Source organism: Calidris pugnax, unplaced genomic scaffold, assembly GCF_001431845.1.
Source record: "Calidris pugnax isolate Ruff unplaced genomic scaffold, ASM143184v1 scaffold152, whole genome shotgun sequence".
In the NCBI taxonomy this organism is placed as follows: domain Eukaryota; kingdom Metazoa; phylum Chordata; class Aves; order Charadriiformes; family Scolopacidae; genus Calidris; species Calidris pugnax.
Genome location: NW_015090881.1, coordinates 786,285 through 809,214, shown reverse-complemented (window position 1 = coordinate 809,214; position 22,930 = coordinate 786,285). Strand labels below are relative to the sequence as shown.

General features: G+C 53.3%; 1 protein-coding gene across 4 annotated transcripts in view; it reads right to left on the bottom strand.

The window, feature by feature from the left end:
- Window positions 1–21,317, bottom strand: part of EPHB2 (EPH receptor B2) — a 102,134-nt gene extending 80,817 nt beyond the window's left edge. For 3 of the 4 annotated variants that reach the window (XM_014946938.1, XM_014946936.1, XM_014946937.1), the window contains exons 1-2: window positions 21,179–21,317; window positions 16,531–17,215 (exon numbers count right to left, since the gene is read on the bottom strand). In XM_014946938.1, the coding sequence (XP_014802424.1) occupies window positions 16,531–17,215; window positions 21,179–21,280 (787 nt within the window). In that variant the 5' untranslated portion in view covers window positions 21,281–21,317. The remainder of the gene's footprint in view (window positions 1–16,530; window positions 17,216–21,178) is intronic. The other variant, XM_014946935.1, reaches the window with a different exon arrangement.
- Window positions 21,318–22,930: the final 1,613 nt, after the last annotated feature.

The following is a 22,930-nucleotide window of genomic DNA, read 5'->3' as shown; positions in this document are numbered from 1 at the left end:
TTTTTTTTTTTTTTTTTTTTTTTTTTTTTTGTGGTTGGACTCGATGATCTCTGAGGTCCCTTCCAACCACTACAATTCTGTGATTCTGTGAATTTCTTACAGTATGCAAGGACATATTTCTTAACGTGGCGCAAAATTAAATTGCATAACTTACTGCCACAAAGCAATGTGGGCACCAAAAATGTGAACAGCATGCCAGAGGACAGTAGGAATCAGCACTCTATCCATCCCTTATTTCTACTCCTGTCTAGGCAGTGTAGGCATCTGCAAACACCAAGATGTTTCTGGAAAGGTTATTTTTTTCCATCACACACGCAGTCGTGCTCAACACATGGGGAACTCTCTCGGACACTTCCTGATCCACACATCTGGGTCTGCCCAGACCCACTGGTCAGCACCCATGGGACCTCCAGCTACCAAGAGCTGTAGCCAACAGTTTCCCAAGGGACATGCCCTGGAGGATGTCCATTTCTAATGCACACTCCAGTCCCAAATACATACCTTTTGGTGAGCCTAGTTAACAACATCAACACCTGGAAAAGAGGCTGGAGGGGCTGCCAAATGAAGCTACCTTGCTCTACTGAGCTGTCTGTGAGCAGAGCGTCCCAGTCGATGGGCTGAGGACAACCACGGTCTCCCATGAGAACAGTAAGACCTGCAGCATGATCTTGCACTAAGGACAACAGACTGTGTTCCCCAAGCCCCAGCATCCCACAAATGTGATGCTGCAGCTCCAGGATCTCTGAAGCCCTTATCTTTGCCCTTGCAATGGGTCTCTGACCCTGCCCATCCAGCACCCATGCTAAATCCACACCACAGTACCTGCATTTAAACCTGTTCTAAGAGGCTGCTCCAACTCTTCTGCTGGCCTCCAAGAGCCTTCTGTGGAATAACAAACCACCCTAAACCAGATCAAAGATGTCCACAGAGAGGCTGTTTAAGGGGAAAGAGCTTCCGGGCTTCTCATTTGAGGGGTATGTTTCCCTTCATGCTCAGCCCAGTGATTAGTGCTCACCAGGGAATCGGAGCTGCAAAATGAATTTGAGAAGACAGAGCAGTGTCAGGCTGTTAGTAGCTCAAAAAAGGATCTCGGCTCCCCTGAGCCTGAAGTCTGAGTACTTACATTCAGATTTAACAACCAGACGCTTTCCAAGGCAGGCGGTGTCCTGCCTGCTAGCCTCTCCTGCCCCAGCTCCTCCCCAAGGAGACCATTAGCACCTGAAAACGGAGAAGCCCTGGCCTTGGCCACAGCATCTGGGGTTGAATGCAGCACGGCAGAATGAGGCTGGATTCGCACGAGAGCCAAGGCTACGAGACAGCTTCACGCACCACCGCTGTGCCGGGGCTCGTATTTTTGGAAACAGCATCCCAGAGGGCTGCAGTGGATGCTGCTTGTTCTTGCGCCAGCCCTGACTGTTTTGGAAAGTTTGGTTAGGCTCCATTTGGCTGCCTCCAAGTTATTCAAGCACAAAAAAGTGGGTTATTGGTTACAGGAGGCTTCAGATTTTTTTTTCTGAGCATGGTTTGGTCAAGAGAGCACAGATTTGGCCTGCCTGGTGCAGCTCCTGCAGCTCAGCAGAGCAGCCTCTTTACACCAGTGTGCAAAGTCACAGCTAACTCAGCAGAGAGTTACTTAAAAGGAGGTATTCAGAGCTCACAGCCCACGGCTGCTCGGTCCCATCTCTGCAGCCAGCCCAGGCAAGAGCCACCTCCTCTGCAGCCTGAATGTCTCCGTCACCATCCACTCCCCTTCATTTCTCTTGGCACCCCGGGCAGAAGCCACTCTTCCCAAGAAGGTTTTGCTGGGAGGGCTGGACAAGGGCATCAGGGCTGCCCTGCAGAGCCTGCGCTGCACCCCCAAACACCCTGGGAGCTGGGGGGGGAACCCTCCTCCTCCCCAGCCGCTCACTAGCCCTAATGCTGGTAATAAAGAAACCTCTGTGCGTCTCCAGGGAAGCGGGACTTGGAGAGGGGCACAAAGACTCCCGCAGCTGTGTGTTTGCAAACAACCCAGCTGAGCTGTGAAGAGGGGCTGAAAGCAGTAATTGTCTTTAATTAAAGGAGGTTGGAGGCATCTCAAGCTTTGACAAAAGACATTTCCAGGCTGCTAGCAGCTCCAGCACTCATCGCTGCTGCAGCCGCAACCCGGCCCACAGGTTGGAAGGTGGTGTGACAGTGGGGATGCAGGGATGCCAGCCCACAGGTGCAGATGCAGTGGTGCCCAGGCAATGCCAGGCACCTGCAGGGCACGAGGGACATGCATGGCTGCACTTCGAGGAGGATCGAGCGAGTCGGCTCACAGTGGGACAAAATACCGGGGACTCCTGCAAGCCTCACACTTTGCACCAGATCTGAGCCAGATGTGCCTGTGTCGGGACCCAGCAGCTGTCTGAAGGCATCTCTCCATCTTGCTCAACAAGTCTGCATGTGTTTCTGCCTGGGGATGTCACCTCCACCCTGGCTGGCGTTGATCCGCCCTTGTCACCCTCCTGCAGCCCGCGGTACCTCACTGGGGAAGCCGTGGTGCCCCCAGAGGTGATGCACACAGGCAGAGCCCACAGACCAAACGCCAAGAGCGCTATTGCTGCAGCTCTTCCTGAGCTAATTAATTAATCCTGCTTGTTAGCGAGCACCCTGGGCTGGCGTGGAGCTCTGTGTGATGCTGCATCCTTGCAAGCTCACGTTGGGCACAGCAGCCCTTGCCACAGCAGGAGCAGACGCCGCGCCAGACACCTGTATGGATGGATGGTGTCCTCCCCGGAGCCCTCTGCCAGGGCTGCCCCTTGCTCCCAGCCATGGTCCCAGCTCCAGGGAGGCAGCAAGCGAACTCAGAGTACCAAAATGTCCGTCTTCCCTCCTCTGCTCTGTGCTCAGGGATGAAGGTCCCCGGGAATGGCTTACTGCCCACCATACGCTGCTTCTTCCCTCCCACCCACGTTTGCTTTTGGCCTTCCAGCACATCAGCGTGCAGGAAATCACGGCTCTGGTTTCCATGGAAACCCCATCTCAGGCCCCTCCCCCCAAAACATATGCAACAGTGGCGAAGCAGCAGTGGTCCCACGTGTCCTGCTACCCCAGCCCTGGCTCGGGAACCTCCTCCTGGTTTCCACCAAGGCCTTTCTGACCCCTCTCACGGCAGCAGGCAAGGTTGGTGCTCCTGGTGTCAGGCAACCTGGGCAGGAGGAAGGACTTCTGCTGCCGGAGAAATGTGCCATGTGAACCTCTCTTCTTTAGGCAGGACTGAGCAGCAAGCCAGCAACTTGCATCCAGTCCGAACCCTCTGCTCAGCTCTGCATGGTATGCTCTGACTACTTTCCCACACGTACCCCCTCTTCCCACGCTCTGCTCCATATCTGCCTCGCAGCTGGAAGCACCAGAAAACCAGCCCTCGCTTACGGGCAGATCCCTGCCATGGCCCCTGCAGCGGTGCAGGGAGCCAAATGCAACCAAAATCGTCAGAGCAGTTGAGCACGCGGAGGCTGCGTGTGACGTGCACGTGCACTGGGCTCCATGTGTCCTGGAAGAACCACCGTGCATGTTGGGCAGGTCCCCCCCATGCACATATTTTTGCCTGGGAAATCCTGGAAAGAGCAGCCGCACTTTAATTCAAGAGAAACAAAAACAAACTGGGATCACTTCCATCTGAGCCAGACAGCAAAAACCTTTCCAGAAGCAAAAAAAGACCAGTTCTAATTATAGGGTATCCTGAACATACACATGCTTAGATGTGTCACTCTATTTGCAAATTAACGATACTGATGGTGGCAACGCCAGCAAGCAGTGGGAATGATAAAGTTCTTCTTCTGGCCTCCTAATCCTCTTTAGAAAGCAGCAGTACCGGCGGTGGTGCGGTGTGCTCTGCCATCTCCAGCACCGCAGACCTTCCACAAGCTCCAAGGCTTGGATTTGCGCTGCCACAGCTGGACGACCGAGCCTGAGAAAACCTGAAAGTTATTTTTCCTACAACAGCTAGCCCATCTCTTATTCTTCAGTCTGTGCTACAGGTCCACTCCTAGGGTGTAAATTGAGAGTAAAACACCAACATTATTGCTCAGATCAATGTCTGGGCTGACGTAGGTGATGGTAACAGCATAACCACTGTACTTGTGAAGGTGACTGAAAATTACAGCATCGCTCGCCTCCTCCAAACAAGAGGAAGGCTGGCGAGGCAACACGCACCAGGAAGCGCGCTGTGGACTGCAAGTAGCAATGGCAATGGCAAACACAGGGAATTTTTAATCCACCATTGGGGTGTGCAGCAGGGAAAAGTGAACGGGAAGCTTCTCCGCGTGTGAGTCATTCCCTGAATGTTTCTCCTAATCTTGCTTTCCCCGCTTTTACTCTTTCTGTTTCATTACCAAGGGCTGTGCCAAAAGGCTCAGGATTAATTTTGCTTGCCATGTTGCAAGGAAAGGCCTGCAGCAGAAGCATTTGCACAGCAGTAACCCTTCCTGAGCTTCATGCCTTCACCTACGGGGATCCTCTGGGTGACAGCTGGCATGAGAGAGCAGCTCCAGCATCCACTGCCTGGGCAGCCCTAGGGATCGCCTCCTCCTTCTCGTCACAGCTCCCTCCAAGCCAAACAGAATCACAGAATCACAGAATATTCATGGCTGGAAGGGACCTCTGAGATCATCAAGTCCAACCACAAAAAACCCAAACAAAACCCACGAAAAACAAAACCCACACCTACCCACAGACAGACACAAACCAACAATCCTGGGCACTACAGCATGCCCTGAAGTGCCACATCTACACGTTTCTTAAATACCTCCAGGGATGGTGACTCCACCACCTCCCTGGGCAGGCTGTTCCAGTACCTGACCACCCTCTCAGCAAAGTCATTCTTCCCAATATCTCATCTAAACCTCCCCTGCCCCAACTTCAGACCATTTCCTCTGCTCCTGTCATTATTCCCTTGAGAGAAGAGGCCAACCCCCACCTCTCTACACCCTCCTTTCAGGGAGCTGTAGAGGCCAATGAGGTCTCCCCTCAGCCTCCTCTTCTCCAAACTAAACATGCCCAGTTCCCTCAGCCTCTCCTCATATGACTTGTTCTCCAGACCCCTCCCCAGCTTGGTGGCTCTCCTCTGGACACGCTCCAGCACCTCAATGTCCTTCTTGTGGTGAGGGGCCCAGAACTGACCACAGCCCTCGAGGTGAGACCTCACCAGTGCCCAGGACAGAGGCACCATCACTGCCCTAATCCTGCTGGCCACGCTGGTCCTGACACAGGCCAGGATGCCGTTGGCCTTCTTGGCCACCTGGGCACACTGCTGGCTCATGTTCAGCTGGCTGTCCACCAACACCCCCAGGTCCTTTTCTGCTGGGCAGCTTCAGCCACTCTGCCCCCAGCCTGTAGCGTTGCCTGGGGTTGTTGTGACCCAAATGCAGGACTTGGCACTTGGCCTTATTAAACCTCATTCCATTGGCCTTGGCCCATTGATCCAGTCTGTCCAGATCCCTCTGTGGAGCCTTCTGACCCTCAAGTAGATCAACACTCCCACCTAGTTTGGTGTCATCTGCAAACCTACTGAGGGTGCACTCAACCCCCTTATCTAGACCATCAGTAAAGATATTAAACAAGACTGGCCCCAAAACTGAGGGACACCACTGGTGACCGGCCGCCAAACGGATTTCACCCCATTAATCACAGCTTTCTGGGCACGGCCATCCAGCCGGTTTTTTACCTAGTGAAGAGTACACTTGTCTATGCCATGATTCGCCAGCTTCTCCAGGAGAACACTGTGGGGTATGGTGTCAAAGGCCTTACCAAAGTCCAGGTAGACAATGTCCACAGCCCTCCCTGCATGGAGAAGGTGGGTCACATGATCATAGAAAGAGATCAAGTTGGTGGATCCTACACGGTGCTGTAGGATCCTGAGCCACCCAGGTGGGGATGAATGGGGAGGTTATCTGCCAAAATAATGCTCCTGATCACGGTTACATCAATAGGGGTGTCTGGAGAATTGTCACCAGCACACAAAACTGGAGGGATAAGGATAAAGGGAAGGAAGGGAAAGGCTCAAGAAAAAACAGTTGGTTTCCACTGAAATGCCTTGAGAGAGACCAGCCCCTTAGAAGCCCCCAGATAAGGGTTTGATGCCCAGCAATCTTCTGCACCCCTTGATGGTCCATGCGTGTGGGCACTTCGGGCCACTACACAGGCATCAGCCCGCATCCATCCCTTCTGCATGCCCTGGGGGGATGCAGACACCATGCTTGGGAATGGCCCTCGTGAAGGACAGGGAGAAAGGTAGAACAGTGTGATGGAAACCACCTGCTGATGTCTGAGAGCAAACATGCCCCTGACGCTGCACAGACTCTTCCCACAACTCTGCAGAAAGCCTCCTGGAGAGCTGACGCCGTAAAAAGGCAGATATCGTGCATCTAATGGAGTGTGCTGTTTGCTCTTTGACAAATATTATCTGTCGCTACAGCTGCTTCAGAAGTTGCTACGATCCTTTCAAAAGCCATCCAGGGTGGAGAAATGCCATTCGGAGCAAAGCATCCGCCTTACTCTACGGGCTCCACTTCAGGCTGCACTTTAATTCTTACTAATCTTGAGGGTTTGGGCATTTTGATAGTTCGAGATGAATAAAGCCTTTATCATATGTCCGTTTACTGTTCACTCTGCTCTGTCTTCTGTTACAGCTGCAGGTGTAACAACCGTGGGACTCCTGGGATCACAATGTTTCGAAAGGAAATTCCTAGCTTTGGTTTCAGACTTAAAAATTGTCTTCTTGAACACCAGGTCTCTGTGAGCTCTGAATGTCACAATAGTCTGAAAGTGCAAAAAGACTTTGCAAGTAGGAACTTGTCATCCTTGAAAACTGTCAGTGCCAAATACTGAAGAAACAGATATTGCCTCAAAATGCATTTTAAATTTGCCCCATTAGCCATAGGTGTTATTTCAAGCCATTGCCCACCAAATCCTGTGGTCCTCCAATGGGACCCTTGCCTCATGGTCTAGGCATGCCCATCACTCCCCTGGCTGCCTCTGCAGCATCCCTGCAGTACCCACAGCCAACCGGGGAGGGCTGAAGAACCCATCACTCAAGTGTAAAGAGCCCTGTTGGCCAACAGAAACCACGAGATGGGTTTTCGCAAAGGCCTCACAAGGAGCAAAGCCAGTATCTCCAGTTACCCTCCAAGGACTCTGGGAAGATGCTGACACCTTGGCACGTGTCATTGCAACCCATCAAGGCAAAAAGGTGCTCCCTGTCTTTGAAGACCTTGCTTTAGAGACCTGGAAAAGCTTCACAGGCATCACGTACCTGCAGAACACACTGTGTTCACACAGGTCCCCCTTTTGGATGCCTTTTGAAAAAAAGGATGTGGGAGGAGCAATGCACTGAGATGGTAGCTCCTATTCTCAGTAGGACTTTTTTCTGTCTCCTAACAGAGTGGAAAGTAGGTCTTGGAAAGCCAAGACCCAGTGACTTACTGTTTCCTGCTCAGGCTATACCTTGTTCCCCATTTTTCAGCCTGTAAGACCTGCCATTCCTGCACATCACTAGTTTCTCATGTACCACAACCAGTTTCCCAACCTCTTGGGCAGGTGATGGACTCCAGCAAAAGCATCAGACCTGGGTGGGCATGGGGCTGCTGCTCACTTGGAGGAAGAGTCCTGCTGAAGGTCACCGGTAGGGAGGAAGGCACGGATACCAGTTCAGAGCCTCTTCTGTTTGTAAATGTATTTCCAGTGCAGTCACAGCCCACCCAAAGCATGGCAGTGCTCTCCAGTCCTGCCTCAAACCAGCCACTGGCCACATCTCACCGTCTGCTGGGCCGTGCCCCTTATTCACAGACTCACAGAATCATATGGGATTGAAAGGGACCTCTGGAGATCATCCAGTCCAACCCCCTGCCAGAGCAGGTCCACCCAGAGCAGGTCCCACAGGAACGTGTCCAGGTGGGTTTGAATGTCTCCAGAGAAGGAGACTCCACCAGAGACTCTGGGCAGCCTCACAGGAAAGAAGTTCCTCCTCATGTTTAGGTAGAACTTCCTATGTTCAAGTTCGTGCCCATTTCCTCTTGTCCTGTCACTGGGCACCACTGAAAAAAGACTGGTTCCTTTCTCTTGACACCCACCCTTTAAGTATTGATAGCTGTTGATCAGATCCCCCCTCAGTCTTCTTTTCTCCAGACTAAAATGACCCAAGTCCCTCAGCCTCTCTTCGTAAGGGAGATGCTCCAGGCCCCTCATCATCTTTGTAGCCTCTGCTGTCCCCTCTCCAGCAGTTCCCTGTCCTTCTGGAACTGGGGACCCCAGTTCAAGAGTTTCTTGTCTCTTCTCTTTTTAATACCAGCCCCTTTTGTTTGTTTGTCTGGGTTTTTGGGTTTTTTTGACTTTTTTTGTTTGTTTGTTGTTTTTTATTTACTTCTCTTAGACATCAGTTCCCCAAATGCTGAGAAACGAAGGTGATAAGGGGAGACCTCAGACCCACCAGCCCACAGTCTCCACACTTCTGCCTGCTTTGCTCCACATCCTTCAGGTAACTCCTTCCTTATGGTGTTTACTCTGTAACAGCCACACACACAAAGACTGGGCATCGCGGATCTGTGTCGCAGAACTTAAAGTCTCCTTCTAAATGTGAAAAAGTTGTGTATTTTACTTGGCCACCTAATTTAACATTGTTTGAAGTTTGGTCTATGTAAACACAGCTATGAAACACTTTGATTCCATTTCCTAACCTTTATGAGGATTTTATGTGTACTTTCCAGTGATATACTATGTTTCTAAGGCATATGGGGAACAATAAAGAGTTTCCCTGGAGGTAATTAAGCTAATCATAGCTTCTAGATTAAATTTTCTGTGAGATTTTTACACTTTATCATTAAAATAAAAAAACCGTGCTCTTACAGAGTGATCATCTGACATCAGAACATCTTTAAATTTGTGTCTCTCTCTGCAGAGAATTGTCTAAGGGTATTTCCCAAAACTAAATGTTCAAAATAATCTCTTGATTTTGGCCCAACTCACAGAAAAAACTCAAATGAAAAAGAAAAATCCTCAAAAGCAGCATTTTCTCCAGTTTTTCTCAAGTTACATACAATGAAGAATATTCTCCCCTTGCCCCATAAAGATCCAGCACTATGCTGAATTTAGGGAAAAACCTTCCTTGCCCCCTAGACCTCTGAGTGCTTTGTTTCAAAGGAAAAACTAACAGTAAAAAGCACATTCCCTTCATTTTATGGCAATAATGAGTTAAAATCCTGGAAGCCTGGGCCTGGATTCCAGATATTCATTCCAGTTCCTATTAATGTTTACCACTTTTCTCAGAAAAAAAAAAAAAATGGTGTGGGGGAGGGGGTGGAAAGGGAGGCCTATGAAGGAGAGAGAGGAAAAGCAGGAATAAATGTTGGTCTCCCATCGGCGCCGGCACAGGATTCTGCCAGAGCCTCTATTCCCCACTCACATGGGCGTAGCAAGACCTGGAATGTGGCGTTTGATCCAAAATGCTGTTTCATCTGTAAAAATAAGTCAGGGGGAGATTTTCTAATCTATTCAGATGTCAGCTCCAGATAAAAGCAGCCATGTCACAATGAGAACTGTCCCCGCAGCCCGGACACCGGAGTGCACGTGGAGGGGCAGAGGGGACACCACTCTTTCTCCAGTGGAGACCCTCTGGCTCTGCTTCCACCCACCCCCTCCCGTCTTCTTGCCAACCCTAGCACAAGATGCCAGGGGTGTAGGGATGGGGGGAGCAACCTGTCCCCAAGCAGGAAGGGGAGCAGAGACCTTCCCAGCAGCTCTGCAGGGAAGACCTTGAGCAGAGAGAAGGAGCTCATGCAAAGGGGCTGGGAAGCACCAGCCATCACAGTGGCAATGCAAAACTCCACCATGTCGCTCTGAGAAATCCCAGGGATGGCCAGCATTTCCATCAGGAAACTCCCACTGGGTTTTGCTGGACCCAAGATCTCCATCCCTTCCTCCAACCCAAGGGACTCATGACCTACCCATACTAATAAATGAGAATATGATTTTCCCTTTCAAGTTTCCAGTGGGCTGCTCTCTGGTTGTCTTCTGCAGCCTGCTGGGGTCTTTCCTACACCTTCACAACAGGGCTGGGAGTGGTCTGCAACACTCCTGCTGTTCAAACATCACACTCGTGTCCTGGGAAACCTCATCTCCTCCCTTTCTCCATAGAGAAAAGACTTTAGTGGAAGGTCTCAGCCCATCTCTTGTCTTGAAAGCAAAATGAGAAAGCAGTTGTCATTTCCTTTGCCTGCTTTTGGCCATGAAGGTCTAGTCCCTCAGAAGCAGCATTTCCTATTCTGAGGTGAGTCATCCATCTCCCTCCTTCAGCAGCAGATGTCTAGCCCCATTCCTGGACCACCTATGACCCTCCTTGTGAGGTCAGCATCTCTTAGGGCTTCAGACTGCCAGGAAATAAATCCCTCAACCCCCAACACGTGACACACTTCCTTGCTCTGCTAGGCTCCCCCTGCTCCTACTCCAACCTTCAGAAGCCCAAATGCCACCCAGCAACACGCAGAGGACAAGCTGGCGTCTCCTCCGACCACCAGGGTGCAGCAGGCAGGCTTGGGGTGGATAATACTGAGCAGCTGCAATCCCCACCACAGCCCTAATTGGATTCACAACATGGAGAGGTCAGCAAGAAGCAGGGGGGAGAAGAATCAAAGCAATGGAAAGAAAGACGCTGTATTCTTGCTTCCCAGACGGAGAGGGAGGAGAGGGAGAAGCCTAAAGAGCAGTATCCACAATGACATCGAGCCACGGCCGGCTGGGAGCATTCAAATTGTCAACAACCCTGCAGAAAAGGCAGACAAATTCCTGTTTTGTACTTGGGAAGAAGCCAGGTGATGTAATCATCTTATAGGATGATGGTGAAATACTTTCCATTCCAGCAGTAACTCAAGATGTTAAATAGCAGCTACTAAAGTTAAACACTGTTAAATCAGTATGTCAGGATAGCACCTAGCTAAAAGTTTTTGAAGAGATGGCTGATGAACCAGTGGATGCTTAATGTTCACTTTCCACACAGTGTGAAGTAGTAGGATGTTTCAGAGATGTAGGAAAAAGCCATTTGTTAAATAAGGCAGTCTTGGCTATTTTAGGACTGCCACTGCAACGTCAGTGCCAGTCAAATAAGGATGTGCCAGCCACAGGGTTCAGTCAGCGAACGATTAAAGGAAAGTAGTAATAGTAGTGCCAACCTACCAACATTTATGGAAAACAGATTAAGGCAAATTAGCCTCGTGCAGTTTTTTGATGCAATTACAAGATTGGCTGGGAGAAGCAACAGCATTAATACGACGCACCCAAACTTCTGTGGCGCATTTCCCTTGGTAACACATGATATTTTGATTCAGAAATTAGAGGGTCCACCGACACTGTGGGACATATTCAATGCATTAAAACTTGGCGAGCTGATACCACTATGGTTTGAGATCTAAGCAGGGAATGTGCAGAGAGCAGGTCTGTTTCTACTAGAGCCAACAAATTTGGTTTGTGCCTTTGGGCTATTTAACATTTTTATCACTGACCCAGGAGAAAGCCCAAAGCATTCCCAATAAAGTTAGCTGATGACATGGAAGTTGTAGTGTGGTAAATACTGAAGATGATGGGTTCCTGATACACAGCAATCTGGTTGCCTCAGTGAGCTGGGAACAAGCAAGGAATGTGCATTTCAGTACAAACACATGTCAGATCACACCTCCAGGGACACAGATGTGGGCCACAGTGGGTATCTGCTCCCAGTCACACCAGGAATGACAAGGATCCTGCAAAAGCACCCAGAGAAACTCCTTTGCCAAAATGGTTAAAGCAAAGAGGGGATGTAGGAAGAGGGAAATCTCAGCATCTCCTCTGGCACTCGGCTATGAGCATCCCCTGTGTGGGATGGTGGATCTGCCAAGAGAAAGGCTAAAGCAGTGCCAAGAGCCTGGAAGAGCCAAAAAAACTGGCCGAGACCCTTAGCAGAGGATTGGAGGCCAAGGATTACTCTTAAACTAACCCACAGAAAGCTGAATTGTGGTGATGGACAGAGTTCACTGAGGTCCGAGTGCCAGGCGCAGCCGGGGGTAGAGAAGGCAGGAACAACTGCTGGAAGTGTTTAACGGGCAATTCTCCATCTCTGGAAACATTTACATCACGATTGGCTGTATCTGCTCCAGCTCAAGCAGGAATGCTTCCTGTAAGAACTTAATTACCCCTAGGGCCTTACAATTTATTGGCTGGGTCCAGCACTATCAGTGGAGGCCCAGACCCAAAACAGGCATGGAGCCATAAATAGCCTCTTATCTTCAAAACATCACGTACTTATGGGACATGACTGTAAGACAGCTAGGACATACCCTTCTCTAGCACATCAGAAAGCTGAAGTCCCCTTCACACTCTCAGCACATACTTGTCCCATGCCAAAACCCAAGCACAGCCCAGCTGGGACAGACCCCCATTGCTTCCCACACCTCTGCGATGGAGGAACGGCTCTGGGTTGACGTGCACATCCCTGACTCTGCCCCCGCGGCCCCGGCACACAGCGGGATGGGGCAGATCTGCTGCACTGGACCTCAAAATAACAGGCAAGTATAGGGAGGGAAGGCCATCATGGAGCCCACCTGTAGGACACACACATCTTCAAGGGCACAGCCTTACCAAAACCTACCAGCCAGCCCTATGCAGGCCCAGACTGGGATACCCCAGGTACCAACCTGCTACAGAATAACCCCCCGCTTCTCTCTTTAGAGCTCCACTTGGGCTGCGTCAGAGCTGGAGCTGAGCTGGGATACCCAGCAGGGTCGGGGATGGAACCGGGCTGTGGTGTTGGTGGGGCTGGACAGGACCGGCACCAGGCTGGGTGCTGGAGCTGGGTCAGGTCCCTCACATCCTCCCTCCTGGCCCTGCCCCCTAGGAAAGGCGCAGGAAGAAGGCAGTGCAGGCTCTAAAAGGGGCACAATTGAGCTCTCAGGCTCTCCACAGGGCTGGCCCAGCTCCACCTAGAGCTGGAGAAGACAGGTAGCAGCCTGGATCTTCTACAGACCATCTAGGTGACCAGGTTTCTCCTCTTACCAGCACATCACCAGGTCTCCTCCTCAGAAATGCCTGTGACCCCAAGGGATGACACCACATGTCTGATAGCAAGAGAGTGTCACCACCAGCTTTTGCAGGGCAAACCCATCCCTTGTCACCACGGCAAGACCAGGACTCCCCACGCTCGATGCTTCAGTAGTGCAGCTGCCCCGCTGGGAATGCCGTGATCAGACACACGGGCAGATGTCCTCCAAAGCTGGAGAGGAGCTGGGGATGGACACAGGGTTCAAACAGCTGGGACCAGCAGCCAGCAGCTGCCATCCCTTGAGCAGGCAGAGACCTTGCAGGCAGCGCTCGCCTCTCGTCCAGTGCAGACAGCGAGAGCACAATAGCTCTGCCTCCGCCGCTGCAGAGCGGAGCCAATGGATACAGGAGGCAGAGAGAGAAATGCGCCGAACGTGCTGCATGGGAGGGACAGGGGGGGAGAAGGGAGGGGGGGCGGCAGACAAAGAACAGGGAGATGGAGAAAAAAAGAGGCAGGCAGGGAGCAGGAGAAGGTGAAGTGGGAGGACGGGGCTGGGGGAGGCGGTGGGAGAGCCCCTCGCCAGTGCAGCGGAAAGGAGCTGGGAAGCGAGCAGAGGAGCGGGGCGAAGAGGAGCGAGCAGCCAGCCCCTCACAGGGCCCTGCGGGATCGGCGAGCAAGGCCCAGCAAAATGAAAATCTCTTAACCACACAGAATTGTTAACTGCCCCCAAATCCTTTTGTGCTGGGGCTGCAAGCTTAGAAGAGCTTAAGCTGTTAGATGCATGAACTTCCTCCATAAATATCCCTTGTGTACACTGCCGTGAGCAGGCTTGCACTCTATTAGCCAGATGAAAAGCCCAGCGGAGAAAATGCGCAACTCCTTCCAGCGCCTTCAGCTCCACTAAGGGGCCATCCATTGCTTGGGATGCCCTTTTCCACCAGGACCCCGTGGTGGGGCAGAACCAGTGAGCCATGTCCCCCCGTACTCCCCACCATGTCCCCTTTGGGCGACTCAGCCATGTGAGAGCACTTCGCCCCGAAAGCCAGCTCAGATTTGCTTTTGTTTTACTTCTGGAAAGGGGCCCAGATTCCCTCCCACCCCTCGAAATACGAGAAAACCTGCCGGCCACATGTATGAGCGAGTCCCCCAAACCAGGCAGCTCGTACCCTGCCTCTGTGGGGACCTGGGGTGGGCACCCGATGGGAGACGGCAGGGATGCAGGGCTGCAACCACAGATCTTTCCCAAGCTGAGCTGGGGAGGAGAGACCAGGGTGACTCCCCCCTTCCCCAGTTCTCTGTGGGGCTTACTGGGGCACTGGGAGATGATGGAGATGCTCCTACCAGCTCTGTGGCTGACTCTCCTCCTAGTCCCCACTCTTCCTCCAGGGGCTGCTGGGGAAAACGAATGGTGTGTCCCAGTCTGACGCAACCCTGGGGTCCCAGCCAGCCAGCCCTGATTGCACAGCCCCACATGGGAAGGGGAAGGGAAAGGAAAGGGAAAAGAGATGGGGAAAGGGAAGGGAAAAGCAGCCTCGAAGCCAGCTGCCCCATGGAGAGGGCGGGCTGCCGGCCACAGTGTGATTAATGATGGTGGGGACGCAGGGCCGGGCGCACGCCAGCACCGGCTGGAGAAACAGCTGCCGAGGCACCGGACCTCCCAAAATCCTGCTGTTGCACAGACAAAGAGGAGACTCAGCCTCTCCCTCCCGCTCGCTCCCTCCACCTCGGCGCCCTGCTCCTGCTTGCTCTGCCTCCCCTCCCAGCCCCACCGGGACAGGATTCTTATTAGGTGTCTTGGGAGTCCCAGGGCTGGCAAAGGGACCATCCCCAGCTGGACCTGGGAGCCCCCAGAAACTGTACCTGCACCAGAGCAAAGCAGTGCAGTGCTGGGTGTGCTTGGGGGAAAAAAAGGAGAAAAAAAAAAAAAGGCTGAGATGGAAAAGCTGACATGAATCATTTTGGCTTTCTGGTGTTGCTAGGAATGCTTCACTTGGGTGTCGTAAAACACTGATCTTCCCTTCCAGGCTGGGATTAGCCATACTCCCTGCGTTGCAGCAGTCTCTGCTGCCCTGTCCCCAGCGCTGTCCCTGCTACAGCTGGAGAACACTTGATCACCCCTAGCTCACTGGGAAGAGATGTTCAGTGGCTCAGTGAGGAGTAGCTCAAAGCACAGATATTAAATAACACCCCCATAAAATTACACCCCCAGCACATCAGGATGCTTGACGTGTGAGCAGCCCAGCCACCAGCAGAAGATGCAGCGTCCCCTCCAAGGGGACAATCCAACCTGCAGTCCCAACCGAACATGGCCAGAGATTGCCCATCCCCATCTCCGAAATGTCTGTCTCCCCACAGACCAGCACCTTCCCCAGGCTTGCTCAGTCCTAACTGGCCACCCCTTCCCACAGCAAGAAGAGAGGAGACCTCTCCTTCCTTGGGCTCTTCATTGCCCACTGACGTATCTATAATTGATCTCAGAGGAGCCCCAGCTCTGCTCAGAGTGTGCCAATGCCAAAACTGTAATGGGATTTTGATGTTCAGCACGGACAGGGGGGAAAACAGTCCATTTGCCAAACACCATGGTTTGCTCTGGGCATGGTACAGCTGCAGGTGCCCATTAGACATGCAGCTCCCAGGTCCCCATCTCTTTCCCAGCATCTCTTCTCTCTCTCTCCCCAGGCCCACGTGGGGCTAGGGAGGAGCATGGAGATGGGTTTGCGCATGGTGCTGTCAGGGAGGGTGATGCAGAACCTCTCACTTGTCCAGGACCATGATGGCTCCACAGTGCTCAGCTGAGCTGAACAGGTGTTCCTGGACTCAGGTGTTCCTGAACATCTACAGGGGCAGGAGAATATCTACAGGGCAGGAGAACATCTACAGGGCAGGCAAACCCTGACTGCTGAGAAAATTCAGGAGTCCGGCTCAGGGGTGCCCAGGCTGGAGAGGTGAGCCTGGCCCTAAACTGTTGGTGACCACGTCCCACCCTGGGCCATTGGTACCTCACCAGGAGAATGCTGCAGACAACTTGCTCCCTCCCACGGCACCACCTTTGGGTGCCTGCATTCATGCTCCCCTCACCCCAGAAGCATTTCAGCCTGCACCAGGGCCCAGGGTGCAAACCAATGTGAAAGCAGCCCCAGTATTTTGGAAGGTGACTGAAGATGGGTTGCGCACACCACAGCTACACACACATGTGCCCCTCCAAGATCTGGAGAGCACAGAGGGCACCAGCAACAGGCTGGCACCCCTAGATCCAGTGGCTCTGAGGACCCAGAGGTAACGCAGAGCCTCTGCAATGGATGGATGAGCCCAGGGCAGGAAGGACTCCATGTCCACACACATGAACCTCTCCCACATCCCTGCACACTCCTCTCCCACCCCTGCCCAAGGAGGTCACTCCCAGGCAGCTCGTGCAGATCCCAGCTGCCAATCCCCACTGCCACCACCAGCACAGCCCACCGGCAGCAAGGGAAGTGCCTGGAGCGAGGCTGAAGGCAAGCGGTTACCTCTGCAGACGGTCCCATTTTCCACCGACTCGTAGCCCGCCCTGCACATGCAGCGGCCAATGGGCACCAACCACTCGCCATCCCCGTTGCAGTACAGCTTGATGGGCACGTCCACCTCCTCCGCGTTGGTGATGCACGTCCCCCGGGCGGCCACCAGAGAGGTGCTCTCTGCTCCCGAGAGGGTTTCTTGGAAGACGGCCCCATTCTGGATCACGCGGGGACACTTGCGGTAAAAGACACGGACAGCAATCAAAGACATGCAGCCCCCGTAGTCCTGGAAGGCCAGGTAGAAACCATTCTTGGACACAGGCCCAAAACTGCGCACCTCAGTGTTAATCTTCATCACCCGTCCACCTAGGTCCACCTGTGAGAAGCTCTCATCGGCAGCAATCGTGTCCACCTTCATCCAAGGATTCTCCATCCAGTTAGGAAAAGTCTTGGTGGCCGAGTCAAAGTCTGACTCGAAATAATAGAGGTTAAAAGTCTCCTTACAGGAGCCTGGTACATTAGGGATGCTGCTGCAGTCCCGGACAGAAAATTTCATCTCCACGTGGATGCGGTGTGCTCCTCGCCTCCGGATGTACTTGGTCCGGAGCCAGTTGTTTTGGCTGGATTCAAAGACGTTGCACACCTGGTAGGTGCGAATGGTGTTCATGTTCTCGTCGTACCCACTCACCTCTTCCCACTGTGAACAGGACACAGAAAGTCAAGGGGTTGCACCAAACTGATGTTCCCCACCCACCTCGCCTCTTCCCAACCCCACTGCATGCCGAGCAGACAGGCTCTCTCAGTACCTGTACCCCACACCATGCCCACCCCATCGCCCATGGGTGCCCAGTACCTTGCCCCAGCACCCCCTCAGCCACCCTCTACCTACACACCTCTGTCCTGCTTCAGCAGGGCTTGACCCACCCCATGATGCCGGGCAGGCTCCACTCCATGGGGACAAGGTGGCCCAAGCCCTCAGCAGAGCTCAAGGCCACCTCACTGCCAGCAGCCCCGCACTCCGTGCCTGGATTTAGGGTGAATGCCTGCAGGGTGGCAGGGCACGGTGGGGGCCACGCAACTCCTCTGCAGCAGTGTCTTTAGCAGGGGCTCCTGCCTGTGGGCTGCGCCATGTGGCAGAGCCTCCCAGCAAAGCAAGGCCATGCCTTTAGCAGATGTATTCCCACTGGTGCCGCTACGGTTACAGACGTGGCAGACGGGACCCACTTTCTCAGGAGTGTGTAACACGGCCACAAAACCTCCTCGCTGGCTGCAGCCCAGCACCGGGGCAGGCAGCCGGCAGTGGCCAGGCCAGTAGCCAGCGGTCTCTACCCAGAGGTGGGAGAGAAGGTTGATGGCAGCCTGGCAGACCCTGCTGTGTATACCCAGAACGGGACATGTTGGGCTAGATCCCACTGGTAGCCCTCATCGCTGCCCCCTGCAAAGGCCAACATGCTTTGGGGTCCCTCCTGCAGGCATGCACAGGTCCTAGCCCCAGCTGTCCTAAACTGGATCTATGGGATGTCCTGTGAGCTGTGGCATGACAGGAACATCCTTCTCAGCTTGGATAGTTTGGAGCTGACATATTTCCTCATGACTGACTACGAGCTGACTCTGCCAGCTCTGGAGGAACCTCTGCAGAGCTCGGGGCTGCTGTGACACCTCCTGGCCCTGCCCACCTCCCTGCTTTTTCCACAGGCTTTTTTTTTGCCAAATCCTTCTGTGCTTGTTGTTGTCTCCATCCTTTGTAGGATAGGGAGACTTCAGGGTGGGTGACACACAGCCACTACTCCTCTACAGGGACACCAGACAGGAAAGAGTCCTTGTGGGAAGAGAAACTCTCACCAAGCTCCTGAGAGCATCTCGCCCCGCCCGGCCCTTTCTGGTGGGCAGAACACCTCCCTGTGCTGTTCCCTCCCCACCTGCAGTCCCCTCATGATGCTGGCAGTAAAGACTGGGGTCCAGCGTGTGACACAGTCCCAGCTAGCTGGAACGGCTTCTCCTGAACTTGTTCATAAACCTGCTCATGTGGAAGCCGAGCTGTTTCCCACAGATGTGAAAACCCTGGATGCGGGTTTTCAACCGTGCCCCGGATGCGGGATGGTGACACCCAGGGCAGGGCAGCAGCACAGCCCGGATCCAGCACTCACACCGGGACAGAGGTCCGCAGGGAAAATGCTGTGGGAGCAGAGCACCCCCAGCCCCTCAGCCTGAAAACGGCCTCACAAGAGCAGCCAGGACCGTGCAGATGGGAGACAGATTGCTCCTTGCACATCAAGGCTAACAGCCCACCAGAAGGCTGCCAGGGAAGATCCCCAAACAGCTCCAACCCCTCCTGATCAGCAGTGGCTGCAAACCTGCTGCCATCACTGGGGGAGGCAGAAAGCAAAATGCAAGGGGGTGCGTTTTCTTTATTTTCCAGAGACAAATTTAGCCTGGTTGTGAAAAATTTCAAGTTCTTCCTGGTTTTTAGGGCACCTGTTGGGAGATGGGTGAAGGAATCAAGGACAAGGCACAGGGAAGCAATTCCTGTCCCTGCACTGCCTCTCCCCCTGCCTGGAGCTCTCCTGACACCCACTTCATAAAAGCGTATCAGCCACTGAGCCCCAGGGGTGCCCCGTACTGCCCCGACCCCATCCACACTGCATGGTCCCCAGGGCCTCTTCAGGACATCAGCCTGAAGAGCTCATCCTAGCCTGGCAGGAGCAGCACATGGTGGAAGAAGAGTCTCTCCAGCTTGGGGATGAAGAGTACACGGTGGAGGCAGAACATGGGGACACCTCCGAGCAGCACAGGAGCTCACAGTCAGGGAAAAAGCAACTGTTTGGGCTTTCAGTCACCAAAGAGGCAATAAACAGGAGAAGTACCCAGTAGCTTCTGTCTTCCTGGTGATGCTGGCTGCACCCAACCTTGGGTACCTACCATGGGTAGGATTCCCTGCCTCGTCCTGCCAGTGGCCACGAGACCACGCTGGGAGAAGCTGTGAAGGCGCTGCAGCGCCGTCACCCTGGTGTGCACAGCACAGGGCACCACACGTGCCACGTGACCCGCAGGGACCTGCCCGGAGGTGGGGATGGGAGGTCATCCCACCAGCAACCCTGAGACTGCACTGGACTTTCCAGAGGGGCATCTCCATCCTGCCAGGGACGGGGTACCAGGGGACACCCCGGGGGCTGGCTCAGGACCCCAGCATCCATCTGCATCCCTGCAGCAGCGAGCAGGGGGCTCCCGAGCTCCCTTTTCTCATCTGGGAGAGAAAGTCACCCCCGTGCACCAGCCCCTGAGCTTCCTCAACGCTTAATTAGAAACCTCTCCCTTTCTCCTCGCTCTCTAATTAACATGCCGGGAGCTCAAAAGAAGAAGGCAGCACAATAACACGGGGAGACGGCTTCCAGCAGGCCCAGGCCTCATTACCGCGGGGCTGGGGAGCCGGGAGCAAGGCGTGCTTTACATATGGAAACACCGCAAACAAGAAAGGCTGGGCGAGGAGAGAAAAAGACTTGACCTCTGCTCCCACCTATTGTGGGCCCGTCATCCCCCTTCGGCGGGCGGGTGGGCGCTGGGGGCCGGCCGGGTGGGCGCGGGGCTTTATCATGGTGATGGGGGAGTGGTGCCGGCAGCGCCCGTGCCCCAGCACGGCAGGGCAGCCCGGCTGCTCCAGAGCCGGGTTTAATCTCCCCGATGGAGGCTTTTCTTGGCTGTTTCTTTTCTTCTGCCAAGTCAGCTCGGGGAGGGAGTTTGCTGTCAGCCCCAGGGTGAGGTCTGCAGAAATGTCTTCATCCAGCCCTGGCAGAGGGTGGATGGAGGGCAGGAGGAATCCGAGAGACCAACACTGTGCAAGGGGATAGGGAGCATCTCCAGGCTTTGGCCAGGCTGGATTGGTGCACCTGAGCCCAAGGGAGCAGTTTGGGGGTGTCGGGCACCAGGGCCGCATGTCAGCCACCGCAGCCAGAGCAGGGCAGGATGCTCTGAAGTACCTTGATGTGCCACGCAAACCCTGTGGGACATGGAAGTGGCTGGGGCCGCTCTGGTTTTGTGTCATGAGTGGAAGAGTGCAGAGGTGCCCTGCCTTGTCCAGGCTCTTCTTTAAAGTAGCTTGTTCTGGGTGGTCTTGGGATGTGACTCTGGGGACACTTGGCACCAGTAAAGCAGAGAGACAGCCGCTGCTGAGCCAGCAAATGTCCCTCCATGACATGCCAGGACAGTCATTTCAGGACTTGATTACAACAGCTGCTCTGGGTGCAACCTCGCAGGCCAATGCCCTCATCCTTTTCTGCTACAAGGGCCAGGCCATGAGATAACAAGTGAGCTACTGGGGACAAACGATGGCGGCCCTGGCATTTCATTTCTCCCTCTCCATGATTTTTAGCTGATTGCAGATCAGCTTTACGCAGAGTATGATTCCTCCAACATCATGTTGTCCTGATGCTGTAGGGTAAGACTCCTGCAGTACTGGGGTAATTTTTTGAAGTGTCAGTTCCTAGAAAACTATAGGAAATCTCAACTGTCATCCTCTTTTGTGCTCTTCCCATTAGACTTTTCATGTGGCCAAGGCACTTTGCTTCAGTGGGTGACTTTCATTGAGCCATCCCACCTACGTTCATGTGCAGAAGGAGACCCCAGACTGGGCTCCAAGCCCCCGTAGTGCCACAGGATAACTTACCCCCGAAGGAGGATGTACCGTCCAGCCCAGCTCTGCCGTGGCCGTTGTGGAGTCCATCAGCGTCTCTGCAGGAGGAAGGTGAAACAAGGAGTCAGTGGTCATCTGGTGAATGGCATGTGGCTAGTGAAGGGGAAAGAGGTGGAAAGGAGCCAGCCCAGCCTGCACCAAGACCTCTGGCCAGCTCTCAGATGGGGAGCAGCCCAGCATCAGTCCCACCAACCATTTGCATGGTCCATTGCTCCCTGGCTCCCTTGTCTCCTGCAATGCATGGGGGGACATGCTCTTCCACCCACCAGCCCAGCTGGACTTTCCTCCTCAGAACCCAGGATAAGCCCTTGAGCAGCTCTGCTGCTGCAGATGAGGAGCCCAGCCCGAGTGTGTTTCCTCCATCACCTTGCAGTTTCTTTTGCAAAAGTGGAATATTTTTTTCTCAGTGTTTTGCATGGTAAGTAGAACCCTTGGTGATGTGGTAGCACACGGGAAGGAACAGCATTTTTAGGACTTAAATGTACTAAAAAATTAAACCAACATTAAAGCTGGTTTTCCAGGCGATTTGGGTTGAAATAGGTCAGGTGATGCTACAGCAGCTCAGCACAGAGAAGTCTCCCTAAGCCATGCAGGCAGCAAAGCCTCCTCATCCATTCTACAGCTCATCACACTTCCAGCACTGAAGTCTTTTTCCATCCCAAATAGTTATGGGTTGGCCTAACCACACCACACTAATGGCATGAGAAGGGATGTTCTGGTTATGGTCCCCCAATACTTGGGCTAACACGTATGGGTGTTCCCTATCCAGCAGGGGAATGGGCTGGATGGCCCCATCAGAAATACATCACACGACATCTCCATGAGTGGTTTCCACAGCCTGGGTAACTGCATCCTCCAGCTCTGCAGTTGCACGCTCATTGCAATTGGAGGGTTTCTGTACTAATGCTGATGTTTTGAGATAACAGGATAATATCCAAGTGTTTAGGAAATGGGGTTTAGAAATCCCCCCCAAAGGCTTCCACACACTGAGGCTGGGCATGGGAAAAGCATGATGCTTGTGGGACAGGCTGTACAGGACAGTGCACGGCCAGTGATTCTGTGGCTGAGGCCAAAGTGATGCCCACAGAAATTCCATCCCTCTGCTCTGTAGGGAGAATGTGAACCTGCACCAGATTTCAGCGCACACACTCAGGACACCAATGCCTCAACTGGGAGAACCCCAATATAGTCAAGATCTCCAGCTACCATCTTGTAACCCATGAAATGGTGCCCATTCCCATGGCCACAACAGGGATGGAGAGTTAATGGCTGGAACTGTGTCCTCTTGTTTCTCCTCACCACCAAAAAACCAAGCATCCTGCCATGAATCCCCCAAAATCATCTCCACCTTCTCCACTTTCACTGTGTTGAACAAAAACAAAGGAAGAAAAACTCAGCTTTGGGCAGACCTATCACTGAAGAGACAAGCCGGGATGCAGAAATGGCTGTTGTTCAGCCCGCCCAACAGCGCACATGAGCTCCCCGTTTCCCATCGGCCAGCCGAAAAGTGCCTCGGCACAGATATGCTCCTTGCACCTACTTCTGGCAGTAAATCATTTTCAGACTGTGGGTTGTTCGTTACTCCTGGTTAGAGCCAGCGGTTTCCAGTTCACAGGAAACCAGGATTTCAAAATTTGGTTTTATTCCAAGAGTAAAAAGCAAAAATAGTTCTTTTCAAATTTTCCCATTAGGAAGAGTTCTGGAAAACAGCTAGTCCAGAAATGT